This window comes from Bombina bombina, chromosome 5 (genome assembly GCF_027579735.1).
Source record: "Bombina bombina isolate aBomBom1 chromosome 5, aBomBom1.pri, whole genome shotgun sequence".
NCBI classification, from domain to species: domain Eukaryota; kingdom Metazoa; phylum Chordata; class Amphibia; order Anura; family Bombinatoridae; genus Bombina; species Bombina bombina.
In genome coordinates this window covers 510920057-510938386 of record NC_069503.1, presented here as the reverse complement: position 1 = coordinate 510938386, position 18330 = coordinate 510920057, and the positions used below count along the sequence as shown (strand labels likewise).

The following is an 18330-nucleotide window of genomic DNA, read 5'->3' as shown; positions in this document are numbered from 1 at the left end:
CTTGGATTCACACCAATTAAGATATTTACGCAATATCTTGTGGTAAATTTTCCTGGTGACAGGCTTTCGTGCCTGTATTAAGGTATCAATTACTGACTCGGAGAAGCCACGCTTTGATAGGATCAAGCGTTCAATCTCCATGCAGTCAGTCTCAGAGAAAATAGATTTGGATGATTGAAAGGACCTTGTATTAGAAGGTCTTGTCTCAGAGGCAGAGTCCATGGTGGAAAGGATGACATGTCCACTAGGTCTGCATACCAGGTCCTGCGTGGCCACGCAGGCGCTATCAATATCACCGATGCTCTTTCCTGTTTGATTTTGGCAATCAGACGAGGGAGCAGAGGAAACGGTGGAAACACATAAGCCAGGTTGAAGAACCAAGGCGCTGCAAGAGCATCTATCAGTGCCGCTTCTGGGTCCCTGGACCTGGATCCGTTACAAGGAAGCTTGGCGTTCTGGCGAGACGCCATGAGATCCAATTCTGGTTTGCCCCAACGGAGAACCAATTGAGCAAACACCTCCGGATGGAGTTCCCATTCCCCCGGATGAAAAGTCTGATGACTTAGAAAATCCGCCTCCCAGTTCTCTACACCTGGGATATGGATCGCTGACAGGTGGAAAGAGTGAGTCTCTGCCCAGCGAATTATCTTGGAGACTTCTGACATCACTAGGGAACTCCTGGTTCCCCCTTGATGGTTGATGTAAGCCACAGTCGTGATGTTGTCCGACTGAAATCTGATGAACCTCAGTGTTGCTAGCTGAGGCCAAGCCAGAAGAGCATTGAATATTGCTCTTAACTCCAGAATATTTATTAGGAGGAGTTTCTCCTCCTGAGTCCATGAACCCTGAGCCTTCAGGGAGTTCCAGACTGCACCCCAACCTAGAAGGCTGGCACCTGTTGTTACAATTGTCCAATCTGGTCTGCGAAAGGTCATACCCTTGGACGGATGGGCCCGAGATAACCACCAGAGAAGAGAATCTCTGGTTTCCTGATCCAGATTTAGTAGAGGGGACAAATCTTTGTAATCCCCATTCCACTGACTGAGCATGCATAATTGCAGCGGTCTGAGATGCAGGTGTGTGAATGGCACTATGTCCATCGCCGCTACCATTAAGCCGATTACTTCCATGCACTGAGCCACCGTGGGGCGCGGAATGGAGTGAAGAACACGGCAAGCATTTAGAAGTTTTGATAACCTGGACTCCGTCAGGTAAATTTTCATTTCTACAGAATCTATTAGAGTACCTTGGAAGAAAACCCTCGTGAGAGGAGATAGAGAACTCTTTTCTTCGTTCACTTTCCACCCATGCGACCTCAGGAATGCCAGAACTATCTCTGTATGAGATTTGGCAATTTGAAAGCTTGACGCCTGTATCAGGATATCGTCCAGGTAAGGAGCCACTGCTATGCCTCGCGGTCTTAGGACCGCCAGAAGTGAGCCCAGAACCTTTGTAAAAATTCTTGGGGCTGTAGCCAACCCGAATGGAAGAGCTACAAATTGGTAATGCCTGTCTAGAAAGGCAAACCTCAGGAACTGATGATGATTCTTGTGAATCGGAATGTGAAGGTAGGCATCCTTTAAGTCCACTGTGGTCATGTACTGACCCTCTTGGATCATGGGTAAAATGGTTGGAATAGTTTCCATCTTGAATGACGGAACTCTGAGGAATTTGTTTAGGATCTTTAAATCCAAAATTGGTCTGAAGGTTCCCTCTTTTTTGGGAACCACAAACAGATTTGAATAAAACCCCTGTCCTTGTTCCATCTGCGGAACTGGATGGATCACTCCCATTACAAGGAGATCTTGTACGCAGCTTAGGAATGCCTCTTCCTTTATCTGGTTTGCAGATAATCTTGAAAGGTGAAATCTCCCTTGTGGAGGAGAAGCTTTGAAGTCCAGAAGATATCCCTGAGATATGATCTCCAACGCCCAGGGATCCTGAACATCTCTTGCCCACGCCTGGGCGAAGAGAGAGAGTCTGCCCCCTACTAGATCTTAGAGGCAGCAGCAGGCTTTCTGGCCTGCTTGCCCTTGTTCCAGGACTGGTTAGGTTTCCAGGCCTGCTTGGATTGAGCAAAAGCTCCCTCTTGTTTTGAAGCAGAGGAAGTTGATGCTGCACCTGCCTTGAAATTTCGAAAGGCACGAAAATTAGACTGTTTGGCCTTTTATTTGGCCCTGTCCTGAGGAAGGGTATGACCCTTACCTCCAGTAATGTCAGCAATAATTTCTTTCAAACCAGGCCCGAATAAGGTCTCCCCTTGAAAGGAATGTTGAGTAATTTAGACTTTGAAGTCACATCAGCTGACCAGGATTTTAGCCATAGCGCCCTACGCGCCTGGATGGCGAATCCGGAATTCTTAGCCGTTAGTTTAGTCAAATGAACAATGGCATCAGAAACAAATGAGTTAGCTAGCTTAAGAGTTCTAAGCTTGACAACAATTTCAGTCAATGGAGCTGTATGGATGGCCTCTTCCAGGGCCTCAAACCAGAATGCCGCCGCAGCAGTGACAGGCGCAATGCATGCAAGGGGCTGTAAAATAAAACCTTGTTGAATAAACATTTTCTTAAGGTAACCCTCTAATTTTTTATCCATTGGATCTGAAAAAGCACAACTGTCCTCAACCGGGATAGTGGTACGCTTTGCTAAAGTAGAAACTGCTCCCTCCACCTTAGGGAAAGTCTGCCATAAGTCCCGTGTAGTGGCATCTATTGGAAACATTTTTCTAAATATAGGAGGTGGGGAAAAGGGCACACCGGGCCTATCCCACTCCTTACATAATAATTTCTGTAAGCCTTTTAGGTATTGGAAAAACATCAGTACTCACCGGCACTGCATAGTATTTATCCAGCCTACACAATTTCTCTGGCACTGCAATTGTGTCACAGTCATTCAGAGCAGCTAATACCTCCCCAAGCAATACACGGAGGTTCTCAAGCTTAAATTTAAAATTAGAAATCTCTGAATCAGGTCTCCCCGATTCAGAGACGTCACCCACAGACTGAAGCTCTCCGTCCTCAGGTTCTGCATATTGTGACGCAGTATCAGACATGGCTCTTACAGCATCTACGCGCTCTGTATCTCGTCTAACCCCAGAGCTATCACGCTTGCCTCTCAATTCAGACAATCTGGATAATACCTCTGACAGGGTATTATTCATGATTGCAGCCATGTCCTGCAAAGTAATCGCTATGGGCGTCCCTGATGTACTTGGCGCCATATTAGCGTGCGTCCCTTGAGCGGGAGGCGAAGGGTCCGACACGTGGGGAGAGTTAGTCGGCATAACCTCCCCCTGGACAGACCCCTATGGTGACAATTCTTTTATAGCTAAAGACTGATCTTTACTGTTTAAGGTGAAATCAATACATTTACTACACATTCTCTTATGGGGCTCCACCATGGCTTTTAAACATAATGAACAAGTATCCTCTGTTTCAGACATGTTTGTACAGACTAGCAATGAGACTAGCAATCTTGGAAAACACTTTAAAGCAAGTTAACAAGCAATATAAAAAAAACGTTACTGTGCCTTTAAGAGAAACAAATTTTGACAAAATTTGAAATAACAGTGAAAAAAGGCAGTTACACTAAAAATTTTTTTACAGTATATGTAACAAGTCAGCAGAGCATTGCACCCACTTGCAAATGGATGATTAACCCCTTAATAACAAAAACAGAATAATAAATGACAAAAACGTTTTTTAAACACAGTCACAACAACTGCCACAGACTACTGTGATTGTTATCCTCCTCAAACACGACTTTGAAGCCTTTTGAGCCCTTCAGAGATGTCCTGTATCATGCAGAGGGAAGCTGAATGTCTCTGTCAGTATTTTTAGCTGCACAGAAAAGCACTAAAATAGGCCCTTCCCACTCATATTGCAACAGTGGAAAGCTTCAGGAAACTGTTTCTAGGCCAAAATCAAGCCAGCCATGTGGAAAAAAACTAGGCCCCAATAAGTTTTGTCACCAAACACATATAAAAACGATTAAACATGCCAGCAAACGTTTTATATTACATTTTTATAAGAGTATGCATCTCTATTAGTAAGCCTGATACCAGTAGCTATCACTGCATTTAAGGCTTAACTTACATTAATCCGGTATCAGCAGCATTTTTCTAGCAAATTCCATCCCTAGAAATATGTTAACTGCACATACCTTATTGCAGGAAAACCTGCACGCCATTCCCTCTCTGAAGTTACCTCACTCCTCAGAATATGTGAGAACAGCAATGGATCTTAGTTACTTCTGCTAAGATCATAGAAAATGCAAGCAGATTCTTCTTCTAAATACTGCCTGAGATAAACAGTACACTCCGGTACCATTTAAAAATAACAAACTTTTGATTGAAGTTAAAAACTAACTATAATACAGCACTCTCCTCTTACTACGTCCATCTTTGTTGAGAGTTGCAAGAGAATGACTGGATATGGCAGTGAGGGGAGGAGCTATATAGCAGCTCTGCTGTGGGTGATCCTCTTGCAACTTCCTGTTGGGAAGGAGAATATCCCACAAGTAATGTATGATCCGTGGACTGGATACACTTAACAAGAGAAACAAACACTAAATTACAGAAAATAAAAAACAAATGACAGATCTTTAAACTAATTACACCTAATCTAATAGCCCTATCAACATAAAAAAATCCCCCCCAGAATAAAAAAAAAACCTAGCCTAAACTAAACTATCAATAGCCCTTAAAAGGGCCTTTTACAGGGCATTGCCCTAAAGAAATCAGCTCTTTTATCTGTAAAAAAAATACAAGCAACCCCCCAACAGTAAAACCTACCACCCACACAACCAACCCCCCAAATAAAATACTAACTAAAAAAAAACTAAGCTCCCCATTGCCATGAAAAGGGCATTTGGATGGGCATTGTAGTTATCTTAGGGTTTATTTTATAGGTAAGTATTTAGTTTTAAATAAGAATAATTTAGGTAATAATTGTAGGTTTTATTTAGATTTATTTAAATTATATTTAAGTTAGGGGGTGTTAGGGTTAGACTTAGGTTTAGGGGTTAATAACTTTAGTATAGTAGCGGCAATGTTGGGGACGGCAGATTAGGGGTTAATAAATGTAGGTAGGTGGCGGTGATGTTGGGGGCAGCAGATTAGGGGTTAATAAATATAATGTAGGTTGCGGCGATGTCTGGAGCAGAAGATTAGCGGTTAATAAGTATAATGTAGGTGGCGGCGATGTTAGGGGCGGCAGATTAGGGGTTAATAAATGTAGGTAGGTTGCAGTGATGTCCGGAGCGGAAGATTAGGGGTTAATAAGTATAATGTAGGTGGCGGCAATGTTAGGGATGGCAGATTAGGGGTTAATAATATTTAACTAGTGTTTGCAAGGCGGGAGTGCGGCGGTTTAGGGGTTAATATATTTATTATAGTGGTGGCGATGTCTGGAGCAGCAGATTAGGGGTTAATAATTTTATTTTAGTGTTTGCAATGCGGGAGGGCCTCGGTTTAGGAGTTAATAGTTAGTTTATGGGTGTTAGTGCACTTTTTAGCACTTTAGTTATGAATTTTATGCTACGGCATTGTAATGTAAAACTCATAACTACTGACTTTAAAATGTACCGCTCACTTTTTGGCCTCCCAGGACAGACTCATAATACCAGCGCTATGAAAGTCCCATAGAAAAAAGACTTTACAAAATTTATGTAAGTCGGTTTGCGGTAAGGCCAATAAAGTGTGCGGTGCCCCTAAACCTGCAAGACTCGTAATACCAGCGGTAGTAAAAAAGCAGCGTTAGCACCTGTTTACTTTCCTTTTAGCTTAACCCGTAATCTAGGCCATAGTATGGTCTCATTTGGGTGCTACAAGTATTACAGCTCCAGAGCAGAACATGGTCGTACAGCCAATCAGGAGCAGCAGTCGCAAATAGCTGCCAGTCATTGGCTGTGTTCTGTTTGGGACTTGCAGCTCCCAAGTGGGACAAAATGTATGTGTTAAAACCCATGACAGGGGTTAAACCCATAGATAGTGTCAGTAATGTAAACATTCCAACCTCTAAAGAATGAGAATATGTAATTTTTGCTATAGATTGTCACTTTGTTGGTGTTACATGTATCAGACGCTGCTCTCAGTTGGAATATATTTAAAGGGAAATGAAACACAATTTTTTTATTTCATGATTTAGAACAAGCATGCAATTTTAAACAACTTTCCAATTTACTTTTATTATCAAATTTGCTTTATTATCTTGTTATCCTATGAAAATCATATCTAAATAGGCTCAGCAGCTGCTGATTGGTAGCTGCACATAGATGCCTCATGTTACTGGCTCACCCATGTGCACTGCTATTTCTTTAACACAGGATACCTAAAGAATGAAGCAAATAAGATAATAGAAGTAAATTGGAATATTTAAAATTATATTCTTTATCTGAATTATGAAAGAAAAATTGTGGGTTTCATGTCCCTTTAACCAGTTTGTGGCACTTCCTTTTTTCACTCATTAAAACATTAACAAAAGTCTTCACTGAGTTTCGATATTACAAGGGTTCTTTTAACACGAAGATATAAAAGTTCACTTTCAGCCGACCTTTATGTGAAGCATCTCATTCTGTGTCTATAGCGCACAGGATCCTTGAACTGTGCTAATGATGGGACAGGAAGTATCAAGCTGTGTGCAGCACAGACAGAAGCCAAGTCATTTATTTCTCTTAAGTGGACCTCACAGTCAAACAATTTAAGTTTCACTTCGGATTATAACTTGTATGTATCAATGAAGTTGTGTATAAAGCTAGATGAAAGCGAACTAGCCTCTCTATTAAAATAAATACTTGTACTGACTAATTCCCATATTGTTCAAACTTTATTATATAGGAATTATTGATCAAACTTAATTACAAAGGATTCACTGGCCAAACTTTATTAAACATTCACTTTGTTCAGTTTATTGTAAAAGGAATTAAGAAAACATTTAACAAAGTGCAACAGAAAATATACTATTGTAGAGGACTATTTAACTGATTTAATACACTTAAAACCACTGAATTCTCAAGAACATACTACAAAGTGTACTCCACTCCACAAATGTACACCAACCTACCAGAACCCTAAAACTATATATATATAAAACAAAAAAAGGACTTCACATGTGGGTTGATTGTTAAAGGGACACTATACCCAAACATTTTCTTTTATGATTAAGGTAGAGAATACAATTTTAAACAACATTCCAATTTACTTCTATTACCTAATTTGCTTAATTCTTTAGATTTACTTTAATGAAGAAATAGCAATGCGCACGGTGAACCAATCACAGGAGGCATCTATGTGCAGCTACCATTCAGCAGCTACTAAGCATATCTAGATATGCTTTTCAGCCACGAATATCAAGCGAATGAAGCAAATTAGATAATAGAAGTAGATTAGAAAGTTGTTTATAATTGTATGCTCTTTCTAAATAATGAAAGAAAAAATTTGGGTTTCAAGTCCCTTTAATGAGGTAAAAGGGTATTTAAATCTTTATGGTTTGGTTAAATTGATTGTCTGAAGATGGGGAGTGTTTCCCCGAAACGTTACACATAAGGGAATAAAGTGTTTTCACCCCTTGTTAAATCCAGTGAGTGCCTTCTATTTTTTGTTATATTTACATATTTGTAGTGCACCCCGGTACAATAACGGTCGCTGAGAGTGCTAGGCCATACTGAACTTGTATATATATATATATATATATATATTTATGGAAGCTGAAAGGTTTGGATTTTGGAAGTGTGGGATTTCAGAATATTTGTATACTTGCATTAATAGGACAGCTTGGAAAATAGATGGGACCAAGTGTAAACAACAATATCTTGTCATTTATGTAATATTTACATAATACAGCTTATAAAGTCCCAAGAAAAAGTATGTGAACACTTTGGAATTAGTTTGTTTTCTGCATTAATTGGTCATAAAATGTAATCTCATCTTCATCAGTCCCAACTACAGACAAACACAATATGCTTAAAGTGGTTGTATACTTTACTAAATTAAAGGCCTGTATTAAATCCCGCTCTTACATAACGCAGATACACCACCCGCATCTGCTGCTTTCTTTAGCAGATCGATGACAAATCCGGCTTCCCCAAATCATTGTGCTACCCCGTTGGCATCTAGCTGATGGGGCAACGCAATGATTGGAGGAAGTCAGTTTCGTAATCGATATGCTAATTAAGCAGCAGATTTGGGGGGAGGATCAGCGTTATGTTTACCATAACACAAAGGTGAGTATTTTAAAAAATAAGCATAATTGTAAACTGTAATGAATTAAAGTTACCCTGTTTTTAAGAGTATTATGTAATACTGGCCTTTAATTCAGTAAAGTTTACAATCACTTTAAGCTAACAACACACAAACAATAATCCTTTATGTCTTTATTGAGCACATTCCATTAAACACTTGAATTTAATAGCTAGTTGATCCTCTTTTGGCAGAAATAACCTCAATCAAGTGTACAACTTTAACCACATGTTTCCATTAGCTATGGATTAGACCTGCACAATGTTCAGGAGGAATTGTGGACCACTCTTCCTTACAGAACTGCTTCAGCTCAGTCATATTCTTAGGATGTCTATTGTGAACAGCTCTCTTGATGTCATTCCACAGCATCCCTATGGGGTAAAGGTCTGGGCTCTGACTGGGCCACTCCAAAAGGCAGATTTTATTATTTAAAGCCATTCCTGCTGCCTTGTCCAACTTCTACTGAGCTTCAACTGGCACACATCTTGAAAAACTTGGGAATTAATTTTTCCCTCAATGATGGCAAGTGGTCCAGGCCCCCGAAGCAGCAAAGCAGCCCCAAATCATAATGTTCCCTCCACCATACTTAACCGTTGGGATGATGTGCTGCATTTTCTTCCCAAACAACTCTTTCTTAGTTTCATCAGTCCACAAAACATTTTCCAAGTAGTGGTTGTGGAGTGTCAAGGTGGTCTTTGGCAAACGTCAGGCGCACAGTAATGTTTTTGGGAAAGCAGCTCCTTTATTCATGGTGTCCTGCCATGGATACCATGCCTGTTCAATGTTTACCATATAGTAAACTCATGAACAGAGATGTTAACCAGTTCCAATGATTTCTTCAAGTTTTTAGCTGTCACTCTAGGATTATTTCTTCACCTTATTGAGAATTGTGCAGTGTGCCCTTTGAGACATCTTGGCTGGACGGCCACTTCTAGGGTCAGTAGCCACAGTAGTAAATCATCTCCATTTATAGACATTATTGTCTAACAGTGGACGGATGAATATCTAAGTTCTTTGAGATAACTTTGCAACCCTTTCCAGCTTAATGCATCACAACAATTCTTGATCACAGGTCTTCTGAGAGCTATTTTTTGCAAGGCATGGTTCACATCAACAGATGCATTTTGTGAATATCAAAAATGTTTGAGTGTTTTTTATTAGTTAAAGAAGCTCTAACCCACACCTCCAATCTTGTTTCATTAATTGGACACCAGGTTTGCCAATTTCCAAATCAATTTAGCTTTTGTTGAAGTCAATAGTCATTAGTTTCACACTTTTTCCAACCTACATTGTGAATATTTGGATGATATATTCAATATATACAAAAATACAATAATTTGTGTGTTATAAGTTAAAATGGATTGTGTTTGTTGATTACTGTATCTTCAATGAACATCAAAACAGATTTTAAGACAAATTTATATATACATGCAGTCAGCTATAAAGGGTTCATATACTTTTTCTTGCCACTGTACATGCAACCTACGGGTAATTTTATTTAATTTTCAACACTTTTGTATACATAGAACTATTAGAAAGATATTACAGCACTGGAGCCATATCTATCTATCTATATATATATATATATATATATCCATATATATAAATATATATATATATATATATATATATATATATATATATATATAACCTTTAACAGTATCAATATGCAAGGAAAGATGATGAGCGAGCAAAATTAATAGATCAATGTAATATTATCTAATACTAGGTATTCTGTTGTATGAAGGCAGAACATTAATTTTACTTAAAATGACTGTAGCTTGTGATTTATTTCAGGGCTGCGGTATCTGTCGCTTGACATAACATGAGCCTAATTTTATGTTGGTAAAAATCTACCTTATGAATTTTTGTGAAATATTCATATTTTGGGGCCATGTCATACTGACTGCCAAGCCAAATATGATGAAGAAAAGAGATAATATTATACTAAAATATACTTATATGACAGTAGTAATAGCTTAACTGTGAAATAACAAAATCCTGATGTTTCTATTGCATTGGTATTTCTCTATGGAAATATATTTAGTGATAGCAAACTAGTGTTGATTAATCCTAATCTTACCTTGCAGCTGTGTCATAGTCCCCTTTTTCAACCAGATGAGTTATATAAGCTAAACCAATATCCTGAAAAGTAAAAATAATATCAAAAGATGTGATTTAAAAAGAAAAGCAACCTTAAAACCGATTACTTTGGTTTATGGTTAAATGTCATGACAATATTACTGTGTCTTCAGTAAGTCACTAATGCCTCCATGTTTATTTTATCTACACTAAAATAAACTAAACTGGGGAAATTCCAGACAAATTGAAATGCACATTAAAGTATTCTAGCTTTGAATATAATCATTTTTGAAATACACTTGTTTTAGATAAAAAAACATCTTTTAGTAAAAGTTTTTACAAATCAGGGCCTGATGATATAAACATCTCTGCTCAGATGAAATTATATAAAATGATCCTCCACCACTGCGAGATCCATAGTGAAATTCTAAAAAGGCAGATTTTACTATACTTCTCCAAGGGGCATTCCCTGCATTTCTGTATGTGAAGGAGAGACAAGCCCAGTGCAATATAGCACTGCATGACATGAGAGTTCTGCTGTGCTTTGCATTTTATATTACTTGTATTTCATTTTGTATACAGCAGTGTATTTAGGATTGTGATTTTACAAATTCTGATTATGCTTTGATAGTTTCTGTGTAACTTTAACAAATTAGAATCATACTTTGTATTTGTAGGCATATATTTTACAAATTACATTGCACTTTGTATTTCTTCTATTTAAAATAAAACTGACAGCTTCATATAGGCCTGAGCAGCAATAATTCTCTAGTTAAAGGGACACTGAACCCAATTTTTTTCTTTTGTGATTCAGATAGAGCATGACATTTTAAGCAACTTTCTAATTTACTCCTCTTATCAAATTTTCTTTATTCTCTTGGTATCTTTATTTGAAATGCAAGAATGTAAGTTTAGATGCCGGCCCATTTATGGTGAACAACCTGGATTGTCCTTGCTGATTGGTGAATAAATTCATCCACCAATAAGTGCTGTCCAGAGTACTGAACCAAAAAAATGCTTAGATGCCTTCTTTTTTAAATAAAGATAGCAAGAAAACGGAGAAAAATTCATAATAGGAGTAAATTAGAAAGTTGCTTAAAATTGCATGCTCTATCTGAAACCCAAAATTTTTTTGGGTTTTACTGTCCCTTTAAGAGAAAAACTATAGTGCAGACTTCACATAGGATGTACTCACTGAATTCTGTAACGAAAAGGGCAGAACCTGCAAGTCCCATAGAGATGAAAGATGCTTTCCATATTAAGTAATGAGGGTCTCTGGGATACAGAATTTCACAGGGAGAGAGAAGTTAACTAGATAACACCCAGGGCTGATATAAAGCCTCAGTTTGCAGCAAATACAAATTAAACTGAAATGTTTTTACTACAATTTAACACGCTTTTGCCCATAGTTTAGTATATATTACTTTTCTGTCATTTTGAGCAAACTTCAACAGCTGGCAAAATAATTCAGTGAGACCAGCTTGTTTAACATGCCTACAGAATTTCACAAGAATTGTGAGAGAGCATCATACCCTGGGAAATCTCCTATACAGCCCCAGGGAACTCCCCTGTTCCTCCCACTTTCTGAAGCTGTGTTTTATTTTACAATTGAGAAAATACAATGCGGAATGTAATTCGTAAAAGATAGTGTAATGAAAATGGCTCGCGAAAACACAATATCGCTTGCACAAAACTGTTTGCACCTCAATCTAGCCATATATGTTTTCTAACCTGCACTTTAAAGAATAATAAAAAAAATACTTAGAAAAACAAGCAAAAACGTATAGTAATTATAAATGCTACAAACTTACCAGGACATCGTGTCTCTTAATGTTCTTCTGGCTAATTTCTGCAGCCATAAGAGCTTCCTAAAAGTCAGAAGAAATATATTGATCCAATTAAATGTAAACTAACCACACTCAGCACTCTCCCCAGGAACTATTTAATAGGCACAACGCACAGCTGACTTTACTGACCACCCGGCTAACATTTACACCAATGTTAAACTGAAATTAGATATTTTTTTAATGTTTAGAAATAACAGAAAATTATATAATATTGCAAAGTATTACACTGCCCCAACCCAGCTATTTTACAATGTCACCAGGCTGGCAGAATGTTCTGTGGAGAACACTGGAGAGTCAAAACAATTCACTTTGACACAAGTATATTGGGCCTCATTCCAAACCACTAAATAGGTACTGTGGAAACAATGTATGTGTTATAGTTACCAACTCATTAGAAAAAACACTCAATTACTTGACTCATATTATATGTTTGATATATCAGAAAAAGCTGGTGAAACACATAGAAAAAGACCTACAAAATACAGGTGTTCCAAAGGCTTTTAAAGGGGGTTTGAAGAAAATGTCAAAAATCAGAACAGTGCAAAAAATAAAAAAAGGAAATATGGCAACTTACTGATTTTACTTGTTGGCAATAAACAATTTTCTATAATGTGTAATTGTTTAAAGTTTTTTGTTTTGTTTTTAATTTCCAAACACTTCATTGCAATCATTAATGAACATCCACATCAAACAACAAATACTGGCACGGATTATTAATGCTATATGGATATTCCATAAATCTACTTCATAATCCTCTTCATTAGGTCATCTGGATGTGTAAATCCTTTGTTGAAAGAGAAAACTTTTCTCTTTCAAATGAGAAACCCATTGTGGTTCTCTATGGAGGTATAGTCATTTTTTGTAAATTCATAAGAACATAAATGCTATCTAGTAAAAAGGTGATTGCCATTTCTGTAGAAAACAACTGAAACCTAAAGATCATTGAGATCCTTTATTTGAAAGAGAAGTGTTTGTGTGGTCTATGTTGTATTTAGGGGATAACAATTCTTAACTACCATACCATAAATATATTAGGTATATAACTGCTACTAAACACAGGGGCATGAGACCTCTAACTGGAAAGAAGGACTTTACAAAATGGGTCTTATGCCCATCTGTGTGGTACAAGAGGACACAAATGCTCTGAAATAACCGTATTCTCCATTATATAAATTCTGACATAGCCCTATTCTCTATTATATAAATACTCTGACATAGCCCTATTCTCCATTATATAAATACTCTGACATAGCCCTATTCTCTATTATATAAAGACTCTGACATAGCCCTATTCTCTATTATATAAAGACTCTGACATAGCCCTATTCTCCATTATATAAATGCTCTGAAATAACCTTATTCTCTATTATATAAATGCTCTGACATAGCCCTATTCTCTATTATATAAATACTCTGACATAGCCCTATTCTCCATTATATAAATACCCTGACATAGACCTATTCTCCATTATATAAATACTCTGACATAGCCCTATTCTCCATTATATAAATGCTCTGACATAGCCCTATTCTCTATTATATAAATACTCTGACATAGCCCTATTCTCCATTATATAAATACTCTGACATAGCCCTATTCTCTATTATATACATGCTCTGAAATAACCTTATTCTCCATTATATAAATGCTCTGACATAGCCCTATTCTCCATTATATAAATACTCTGACAGCCCTATTCTCTATTATATAAATACTCTGAAATAGCCCTATTCTCCATTATATAAATGCTCTGACATATCCTATTCTCTATTATATAAATACTCTGACATAGCCCTATTCTCTATTATATAAATACTCTGAAATAGCTCTATTCTCCATTATATAAATACTCTGACATAGCCCTATTCTCTATTATATAAATACTCTGACATAGCCCTATTCTCTATTATATAAATACTCTGACATAGCCCTATTCTCCATTATATACATACTCTGACATAGCCCTATTCTCTATTATATAAATACTCTGAAATAGCCCTATTCTCCATTATATACATACTCTGACATAGCCCTATTCTCTATTATATAAATACTCTGAAATAGCCCTATTCTCCATTATATAAATGCTCTGACATATCCTATTCTCTATTATATAAATACTCTGACATAGCCCTATTCTCCATTATATAAATGCTCTGACATAGCCCTATTCTCTATGTTATAAATACTCTGAAATAGCCATATTCTCCATTATATAAACATTTCCTGGTGCCTATTGGATATTAGGGTCTGAAATGATCCAGTTTTTAATAACAGACATTTAATGTAATTGAATTTATTAAATGTAACAATTAAATAAAGGTTACTAACATTATATAAAACAAAACAACAACTATAACATTCAAAATAAAAGTTTGAGGGTAATGAGTCTGATTTGGATATCTTGGATTTAACCCTAACTTGTAGATCAAAGTTGATGTTCACTGGTTCTTTTTGATTTATGAATCACTCTTATTAATGTGACTGTCAGTGAAAAAATATTGTCCAGTCTGAATTGCCAGGGAATGACAATAATGAGGATAAACTATGTCTGAGGGCGACAGCTCTTGTTACAATGTCCCCAAACTAAAGCAAGTAGGCCTTGCAGGGATGTTAAACCTATGATATTTTTTAGTGGCTGAAAACGCACAAAAATATAGGATCTACTGCTGTGACAAAAAGAGCAGATACCTTTCCTAAAAAAGGAATGACCATAGCAAACAAATAAATAAATAAATAAAATAAAGATAAAGGGATTGCAGTGTAGGTCATATTTAAAGGGGCATGAAACCCAAATTTTTTCTTTCATGATTCAGACAGAGAATACAATTTTAAACAACTTTCTAATTTACTTCTATTATCTAATCTGTATCATTTGTTGAAGGAGCAGCAATGCACTACTAGTTTCTAACTGAACACATGGGTAAGCCAATCACATTCAATATATATATACAGCCACCAATCAAGAGCTAGAACCTAGGTTCTCTGCAGCACATGAACTTACCTAGATAAACCTTTCAGCAAACGATAACAAGAGAAGGAAGCAAATTAAATAATAGAAGTAATTTGGAAAGTTGTTTAAAATCGTATTCTCTATCTGAATCATGAAATATTTTTTTTGGGTTTCATGTCCCTTTAACTATCTATGTCAGACATCCTCAAACTTGGCCCTCCAGAGGTTTTGGAACTACATTTCCCATGATGCTCCGCCAGCATATCAGCTGGCTAAGCATCATGGGAAATGTAGTTTCAAAACCTCTGTAGGGCCAAGTTTGAGGATGTCTGATCTATGTTGTACTATCTACATTACTGATTTCCATTCATGGAAGTTGTCTAAAACAATGTATTGTTTGACACCTTTAAGAGTTTTTTTTGGCCTTACTGGATAGATTGTTACTTTTTACATAACCCCCCCCCCCCCCCCCTGAAATAATAAAGATCAGTCCGGGACTTCTTTAGCCAAATTATATTTAGCGGCAACATTCATAATATAAAGGCCAGAAACTCAGACGAAAGGTCAAGATATTTAAAAATATAAAAAATACCTCATATTTCATTCTTCCTAAAAGCCAGTCAATGTGGTCATCCTGATCTCTCTCTTTAGCCACAACAACGTCCCTGGGACTGATAATATAGAAGAGTGATTCGCCTTCAGCATATTCTGTAGGAAAAAAACAAGAAATGTTTGGGGTTTAACCTGTACTTCACCGTATATACAAGTTACTACAGCTATACAAATGATAAAAAATTGTTGGCACTAATATCTTTATGGAGACACAAAATGTTCATCTGAATCTTTGCAACTAGAGAACCTATACATCAATACGTCCCTTTATTCTGAAACATTGAAACCACCTGCAGCAAAATATTAATTTAAGGGCCATTATAGTCTAAAAATAGCAAGCTCTAATTAGATTAAGTCATTTTAAGACTACCCTGCAGTATTGTGTGTTTAACCCCTCAATTGGGGTTAAACACACAGTAGAAATACCGCTCATGACTCACCGTGCACTGCTGGTCCTGAGCAGAAAACACTGCTGAGTCGTGCAACTAGTGCCGCTGAATGGATCAGCGGCGAGTTCAGTTCAGGACAAGCAGTTTACTGTGACTCCCGAGCTGTATTTCTACTGTGTGTTTAACCCCATTCCATGGGTTAAACACACAGTGCTGCAGGGTCAATAGTCTTAAAGGGACATGAAGTCCAATTTTTTTCTTTCATGGTTCAGATAGATAAAGCAATTTTAAGCCACTTCCTAATTTACTCCCATTATCAAATTTTCTTTGTTCTCTTAGTATATTTATTTGAATAGCTGGAATGTAAGCTTAGGAGCCGGCTTATTTTTGGTTCAGAACTTGGGCAGCGCTTGCCGATTGGTGGCTAAATGTAGCCATTAACCAGCAAGCGCTACCCAGGGTTCTGAACCAAAAAACATAATTTATGTAAGAACTTACCTGATAAATTCATTTCTTTCATATTGACAAGAGTCCATGAGCTAGTGACATATGGGATATACAATCCTACCAGGAGGGGCAAAGTTTCCCAAATCTCAAAATGCCTATAAATACACCCCTCACCACACCCACAATTCAGTTTAACGAATAGCCAAGAAGTGGGGTGATAAAGAAAGGAGTAAAAAGCATCAACAAAGGAATTTGGAAATAATTGTGCTTTATACAAAAAATCATAACCACCACAAAAAGGGTGGGCCTCATGGACTCTTGCCAATATGAAAGAAATGAATTTATCAGGTAAGTTCTTACATAAATTATGTTTTCTTTCATGTAATTGGCAAGAGTTCATGAGCTAGTGACGTATGGGATAGCAATACCCAAGATGTGGAACTCCACGCAAGAGTCACTAGAGAGGGAAAGATAAAAATAAAAACAGCCATTTTTTCGCTGAAAAAAATAATCCACAACCCAAAATCTAAGTTAATTCTCATTAAATGAAAAGAAAAAACTTAAAACATAAGCAGAAGAAACAAACTGAATCAGCTGCCTGAAAAACTTTTCTACCAAAAACTGCTCCTGAAGAAGCGAATACATCAAAACGGTAGAATTTAGTAAATGTATGCAAAGAAGAACAGGTTACTACTTTGCAAATCTGAACAACTGAAGCTTCATTCTTAAAAGCCCACAAAGTGGAGACTAATCAAGTAGAATGAGTTGTAATTCTCTGAGGCGGGGCTTGACCCGACTCCAAATAAGCTGAATGAATCAAAAGCTTTAACCACGAAGTCAAGGAAATGGCAGAAGCCTTCTGACATTTCCTAGAGCCAGAAAAGAAAACAAATAGACTAGAAGTGTTCCTGAAATCTTCAAAGCTCTTACTACATCCAAAGAATGTAAGGATTTCTCCAAAGAATTCTTAGGATTAGGACACAAGGAAGGGACAACAATTCCTCTATTAATGTTGTTAGAATTCACAACCTTAGGTAAGAATTTAAATGAAGTCCGCAAAACTGCCTTATCCTGATGAAAAATCAGAAAAGGAGATTCACAAGAGAGAGCAGATAATTCAGAAACTCTTCTAGCAGAAGGAAAAGGAACAACACTTTCCAAGAAAGTATTTAAAAGTTTAAAGAGAGCATAGGCTTAAATGGAGGAGCCTGTAAAGCCTTCAAAACTAAAATAAGACTACAAGGAGGATAGATTGATTTAATGACAGGCTTGATACAAAACAAAGTCTGTACAAAACAGTGAATATCAGGAAGCTTATCAATCTTTCTGTGAAATGAGACAGAAAGAGCAGAGATTTGTCCCTTCAAGGAACTTGCAGACAAAACCTTAATCAAAACCATCCTGAAGAAACTGTAAAATTCTAGGAATTCTGAAAGAATGCCAAGTGAACTTATGAGAAGAACACCATGAAAATAAGTCTTCCAAATTCGAAAATAAATCTTTCTAAAAACAGATTTACAAGCCTGTAACATAGTATGAATCACTGAGTCAGAGAAACCTCTATGACTAAGCACTAAGCGTTTAATTTCCATACCTTCAAATTGAATGATTTGAAATCCTGATGGAAAAACGGACCTTGAGACAGAAAATTCGACCTTAATGGAAGAGGTCCGAACAAGATCCGCATAACAAAACCTGTGGGGCCATGCTGGAACTACCAGCAATACAAACGACTGTTCCATGATGATTTTGGATATCACTCT

The 18330-nt window shown here is 37.1% G+C and overlaps 1 protein-coding gene across 2 annotated transcripts in view; it reads right to left on the bottom strand.

Moving 5' to 3' along the window:
* Nucleotides 1-18330, bottom strand: part of VPS41 (VPS41 subunit of HOPS complex) — an 809562-nt gene that overhangs the window by 205052 nt on the left and 586180 nt on the right. For both annotated transcript variants that reach the window (XM_053714423.1, XM_053714424.1), the window contains exons 13-15: nucleotides 15712-15827; nucleotides 12130-12186; nucleotides 10320-10381 (exon numbers count right to left, since the gene is read on the bottom strand). In XM_053714423.1, the coding sequence (XP_053570398.1) occupies nucleotides 10320-10381; nucleotides 12130-12186; nucleotides 15712-15827 (235 nt within the window). The remainder of the gene's footprint in view (nucleotides 1-10319; nucleotides 10382-12129; nucleotides 12187-15711; nucleotides 15828-18330) is intronic.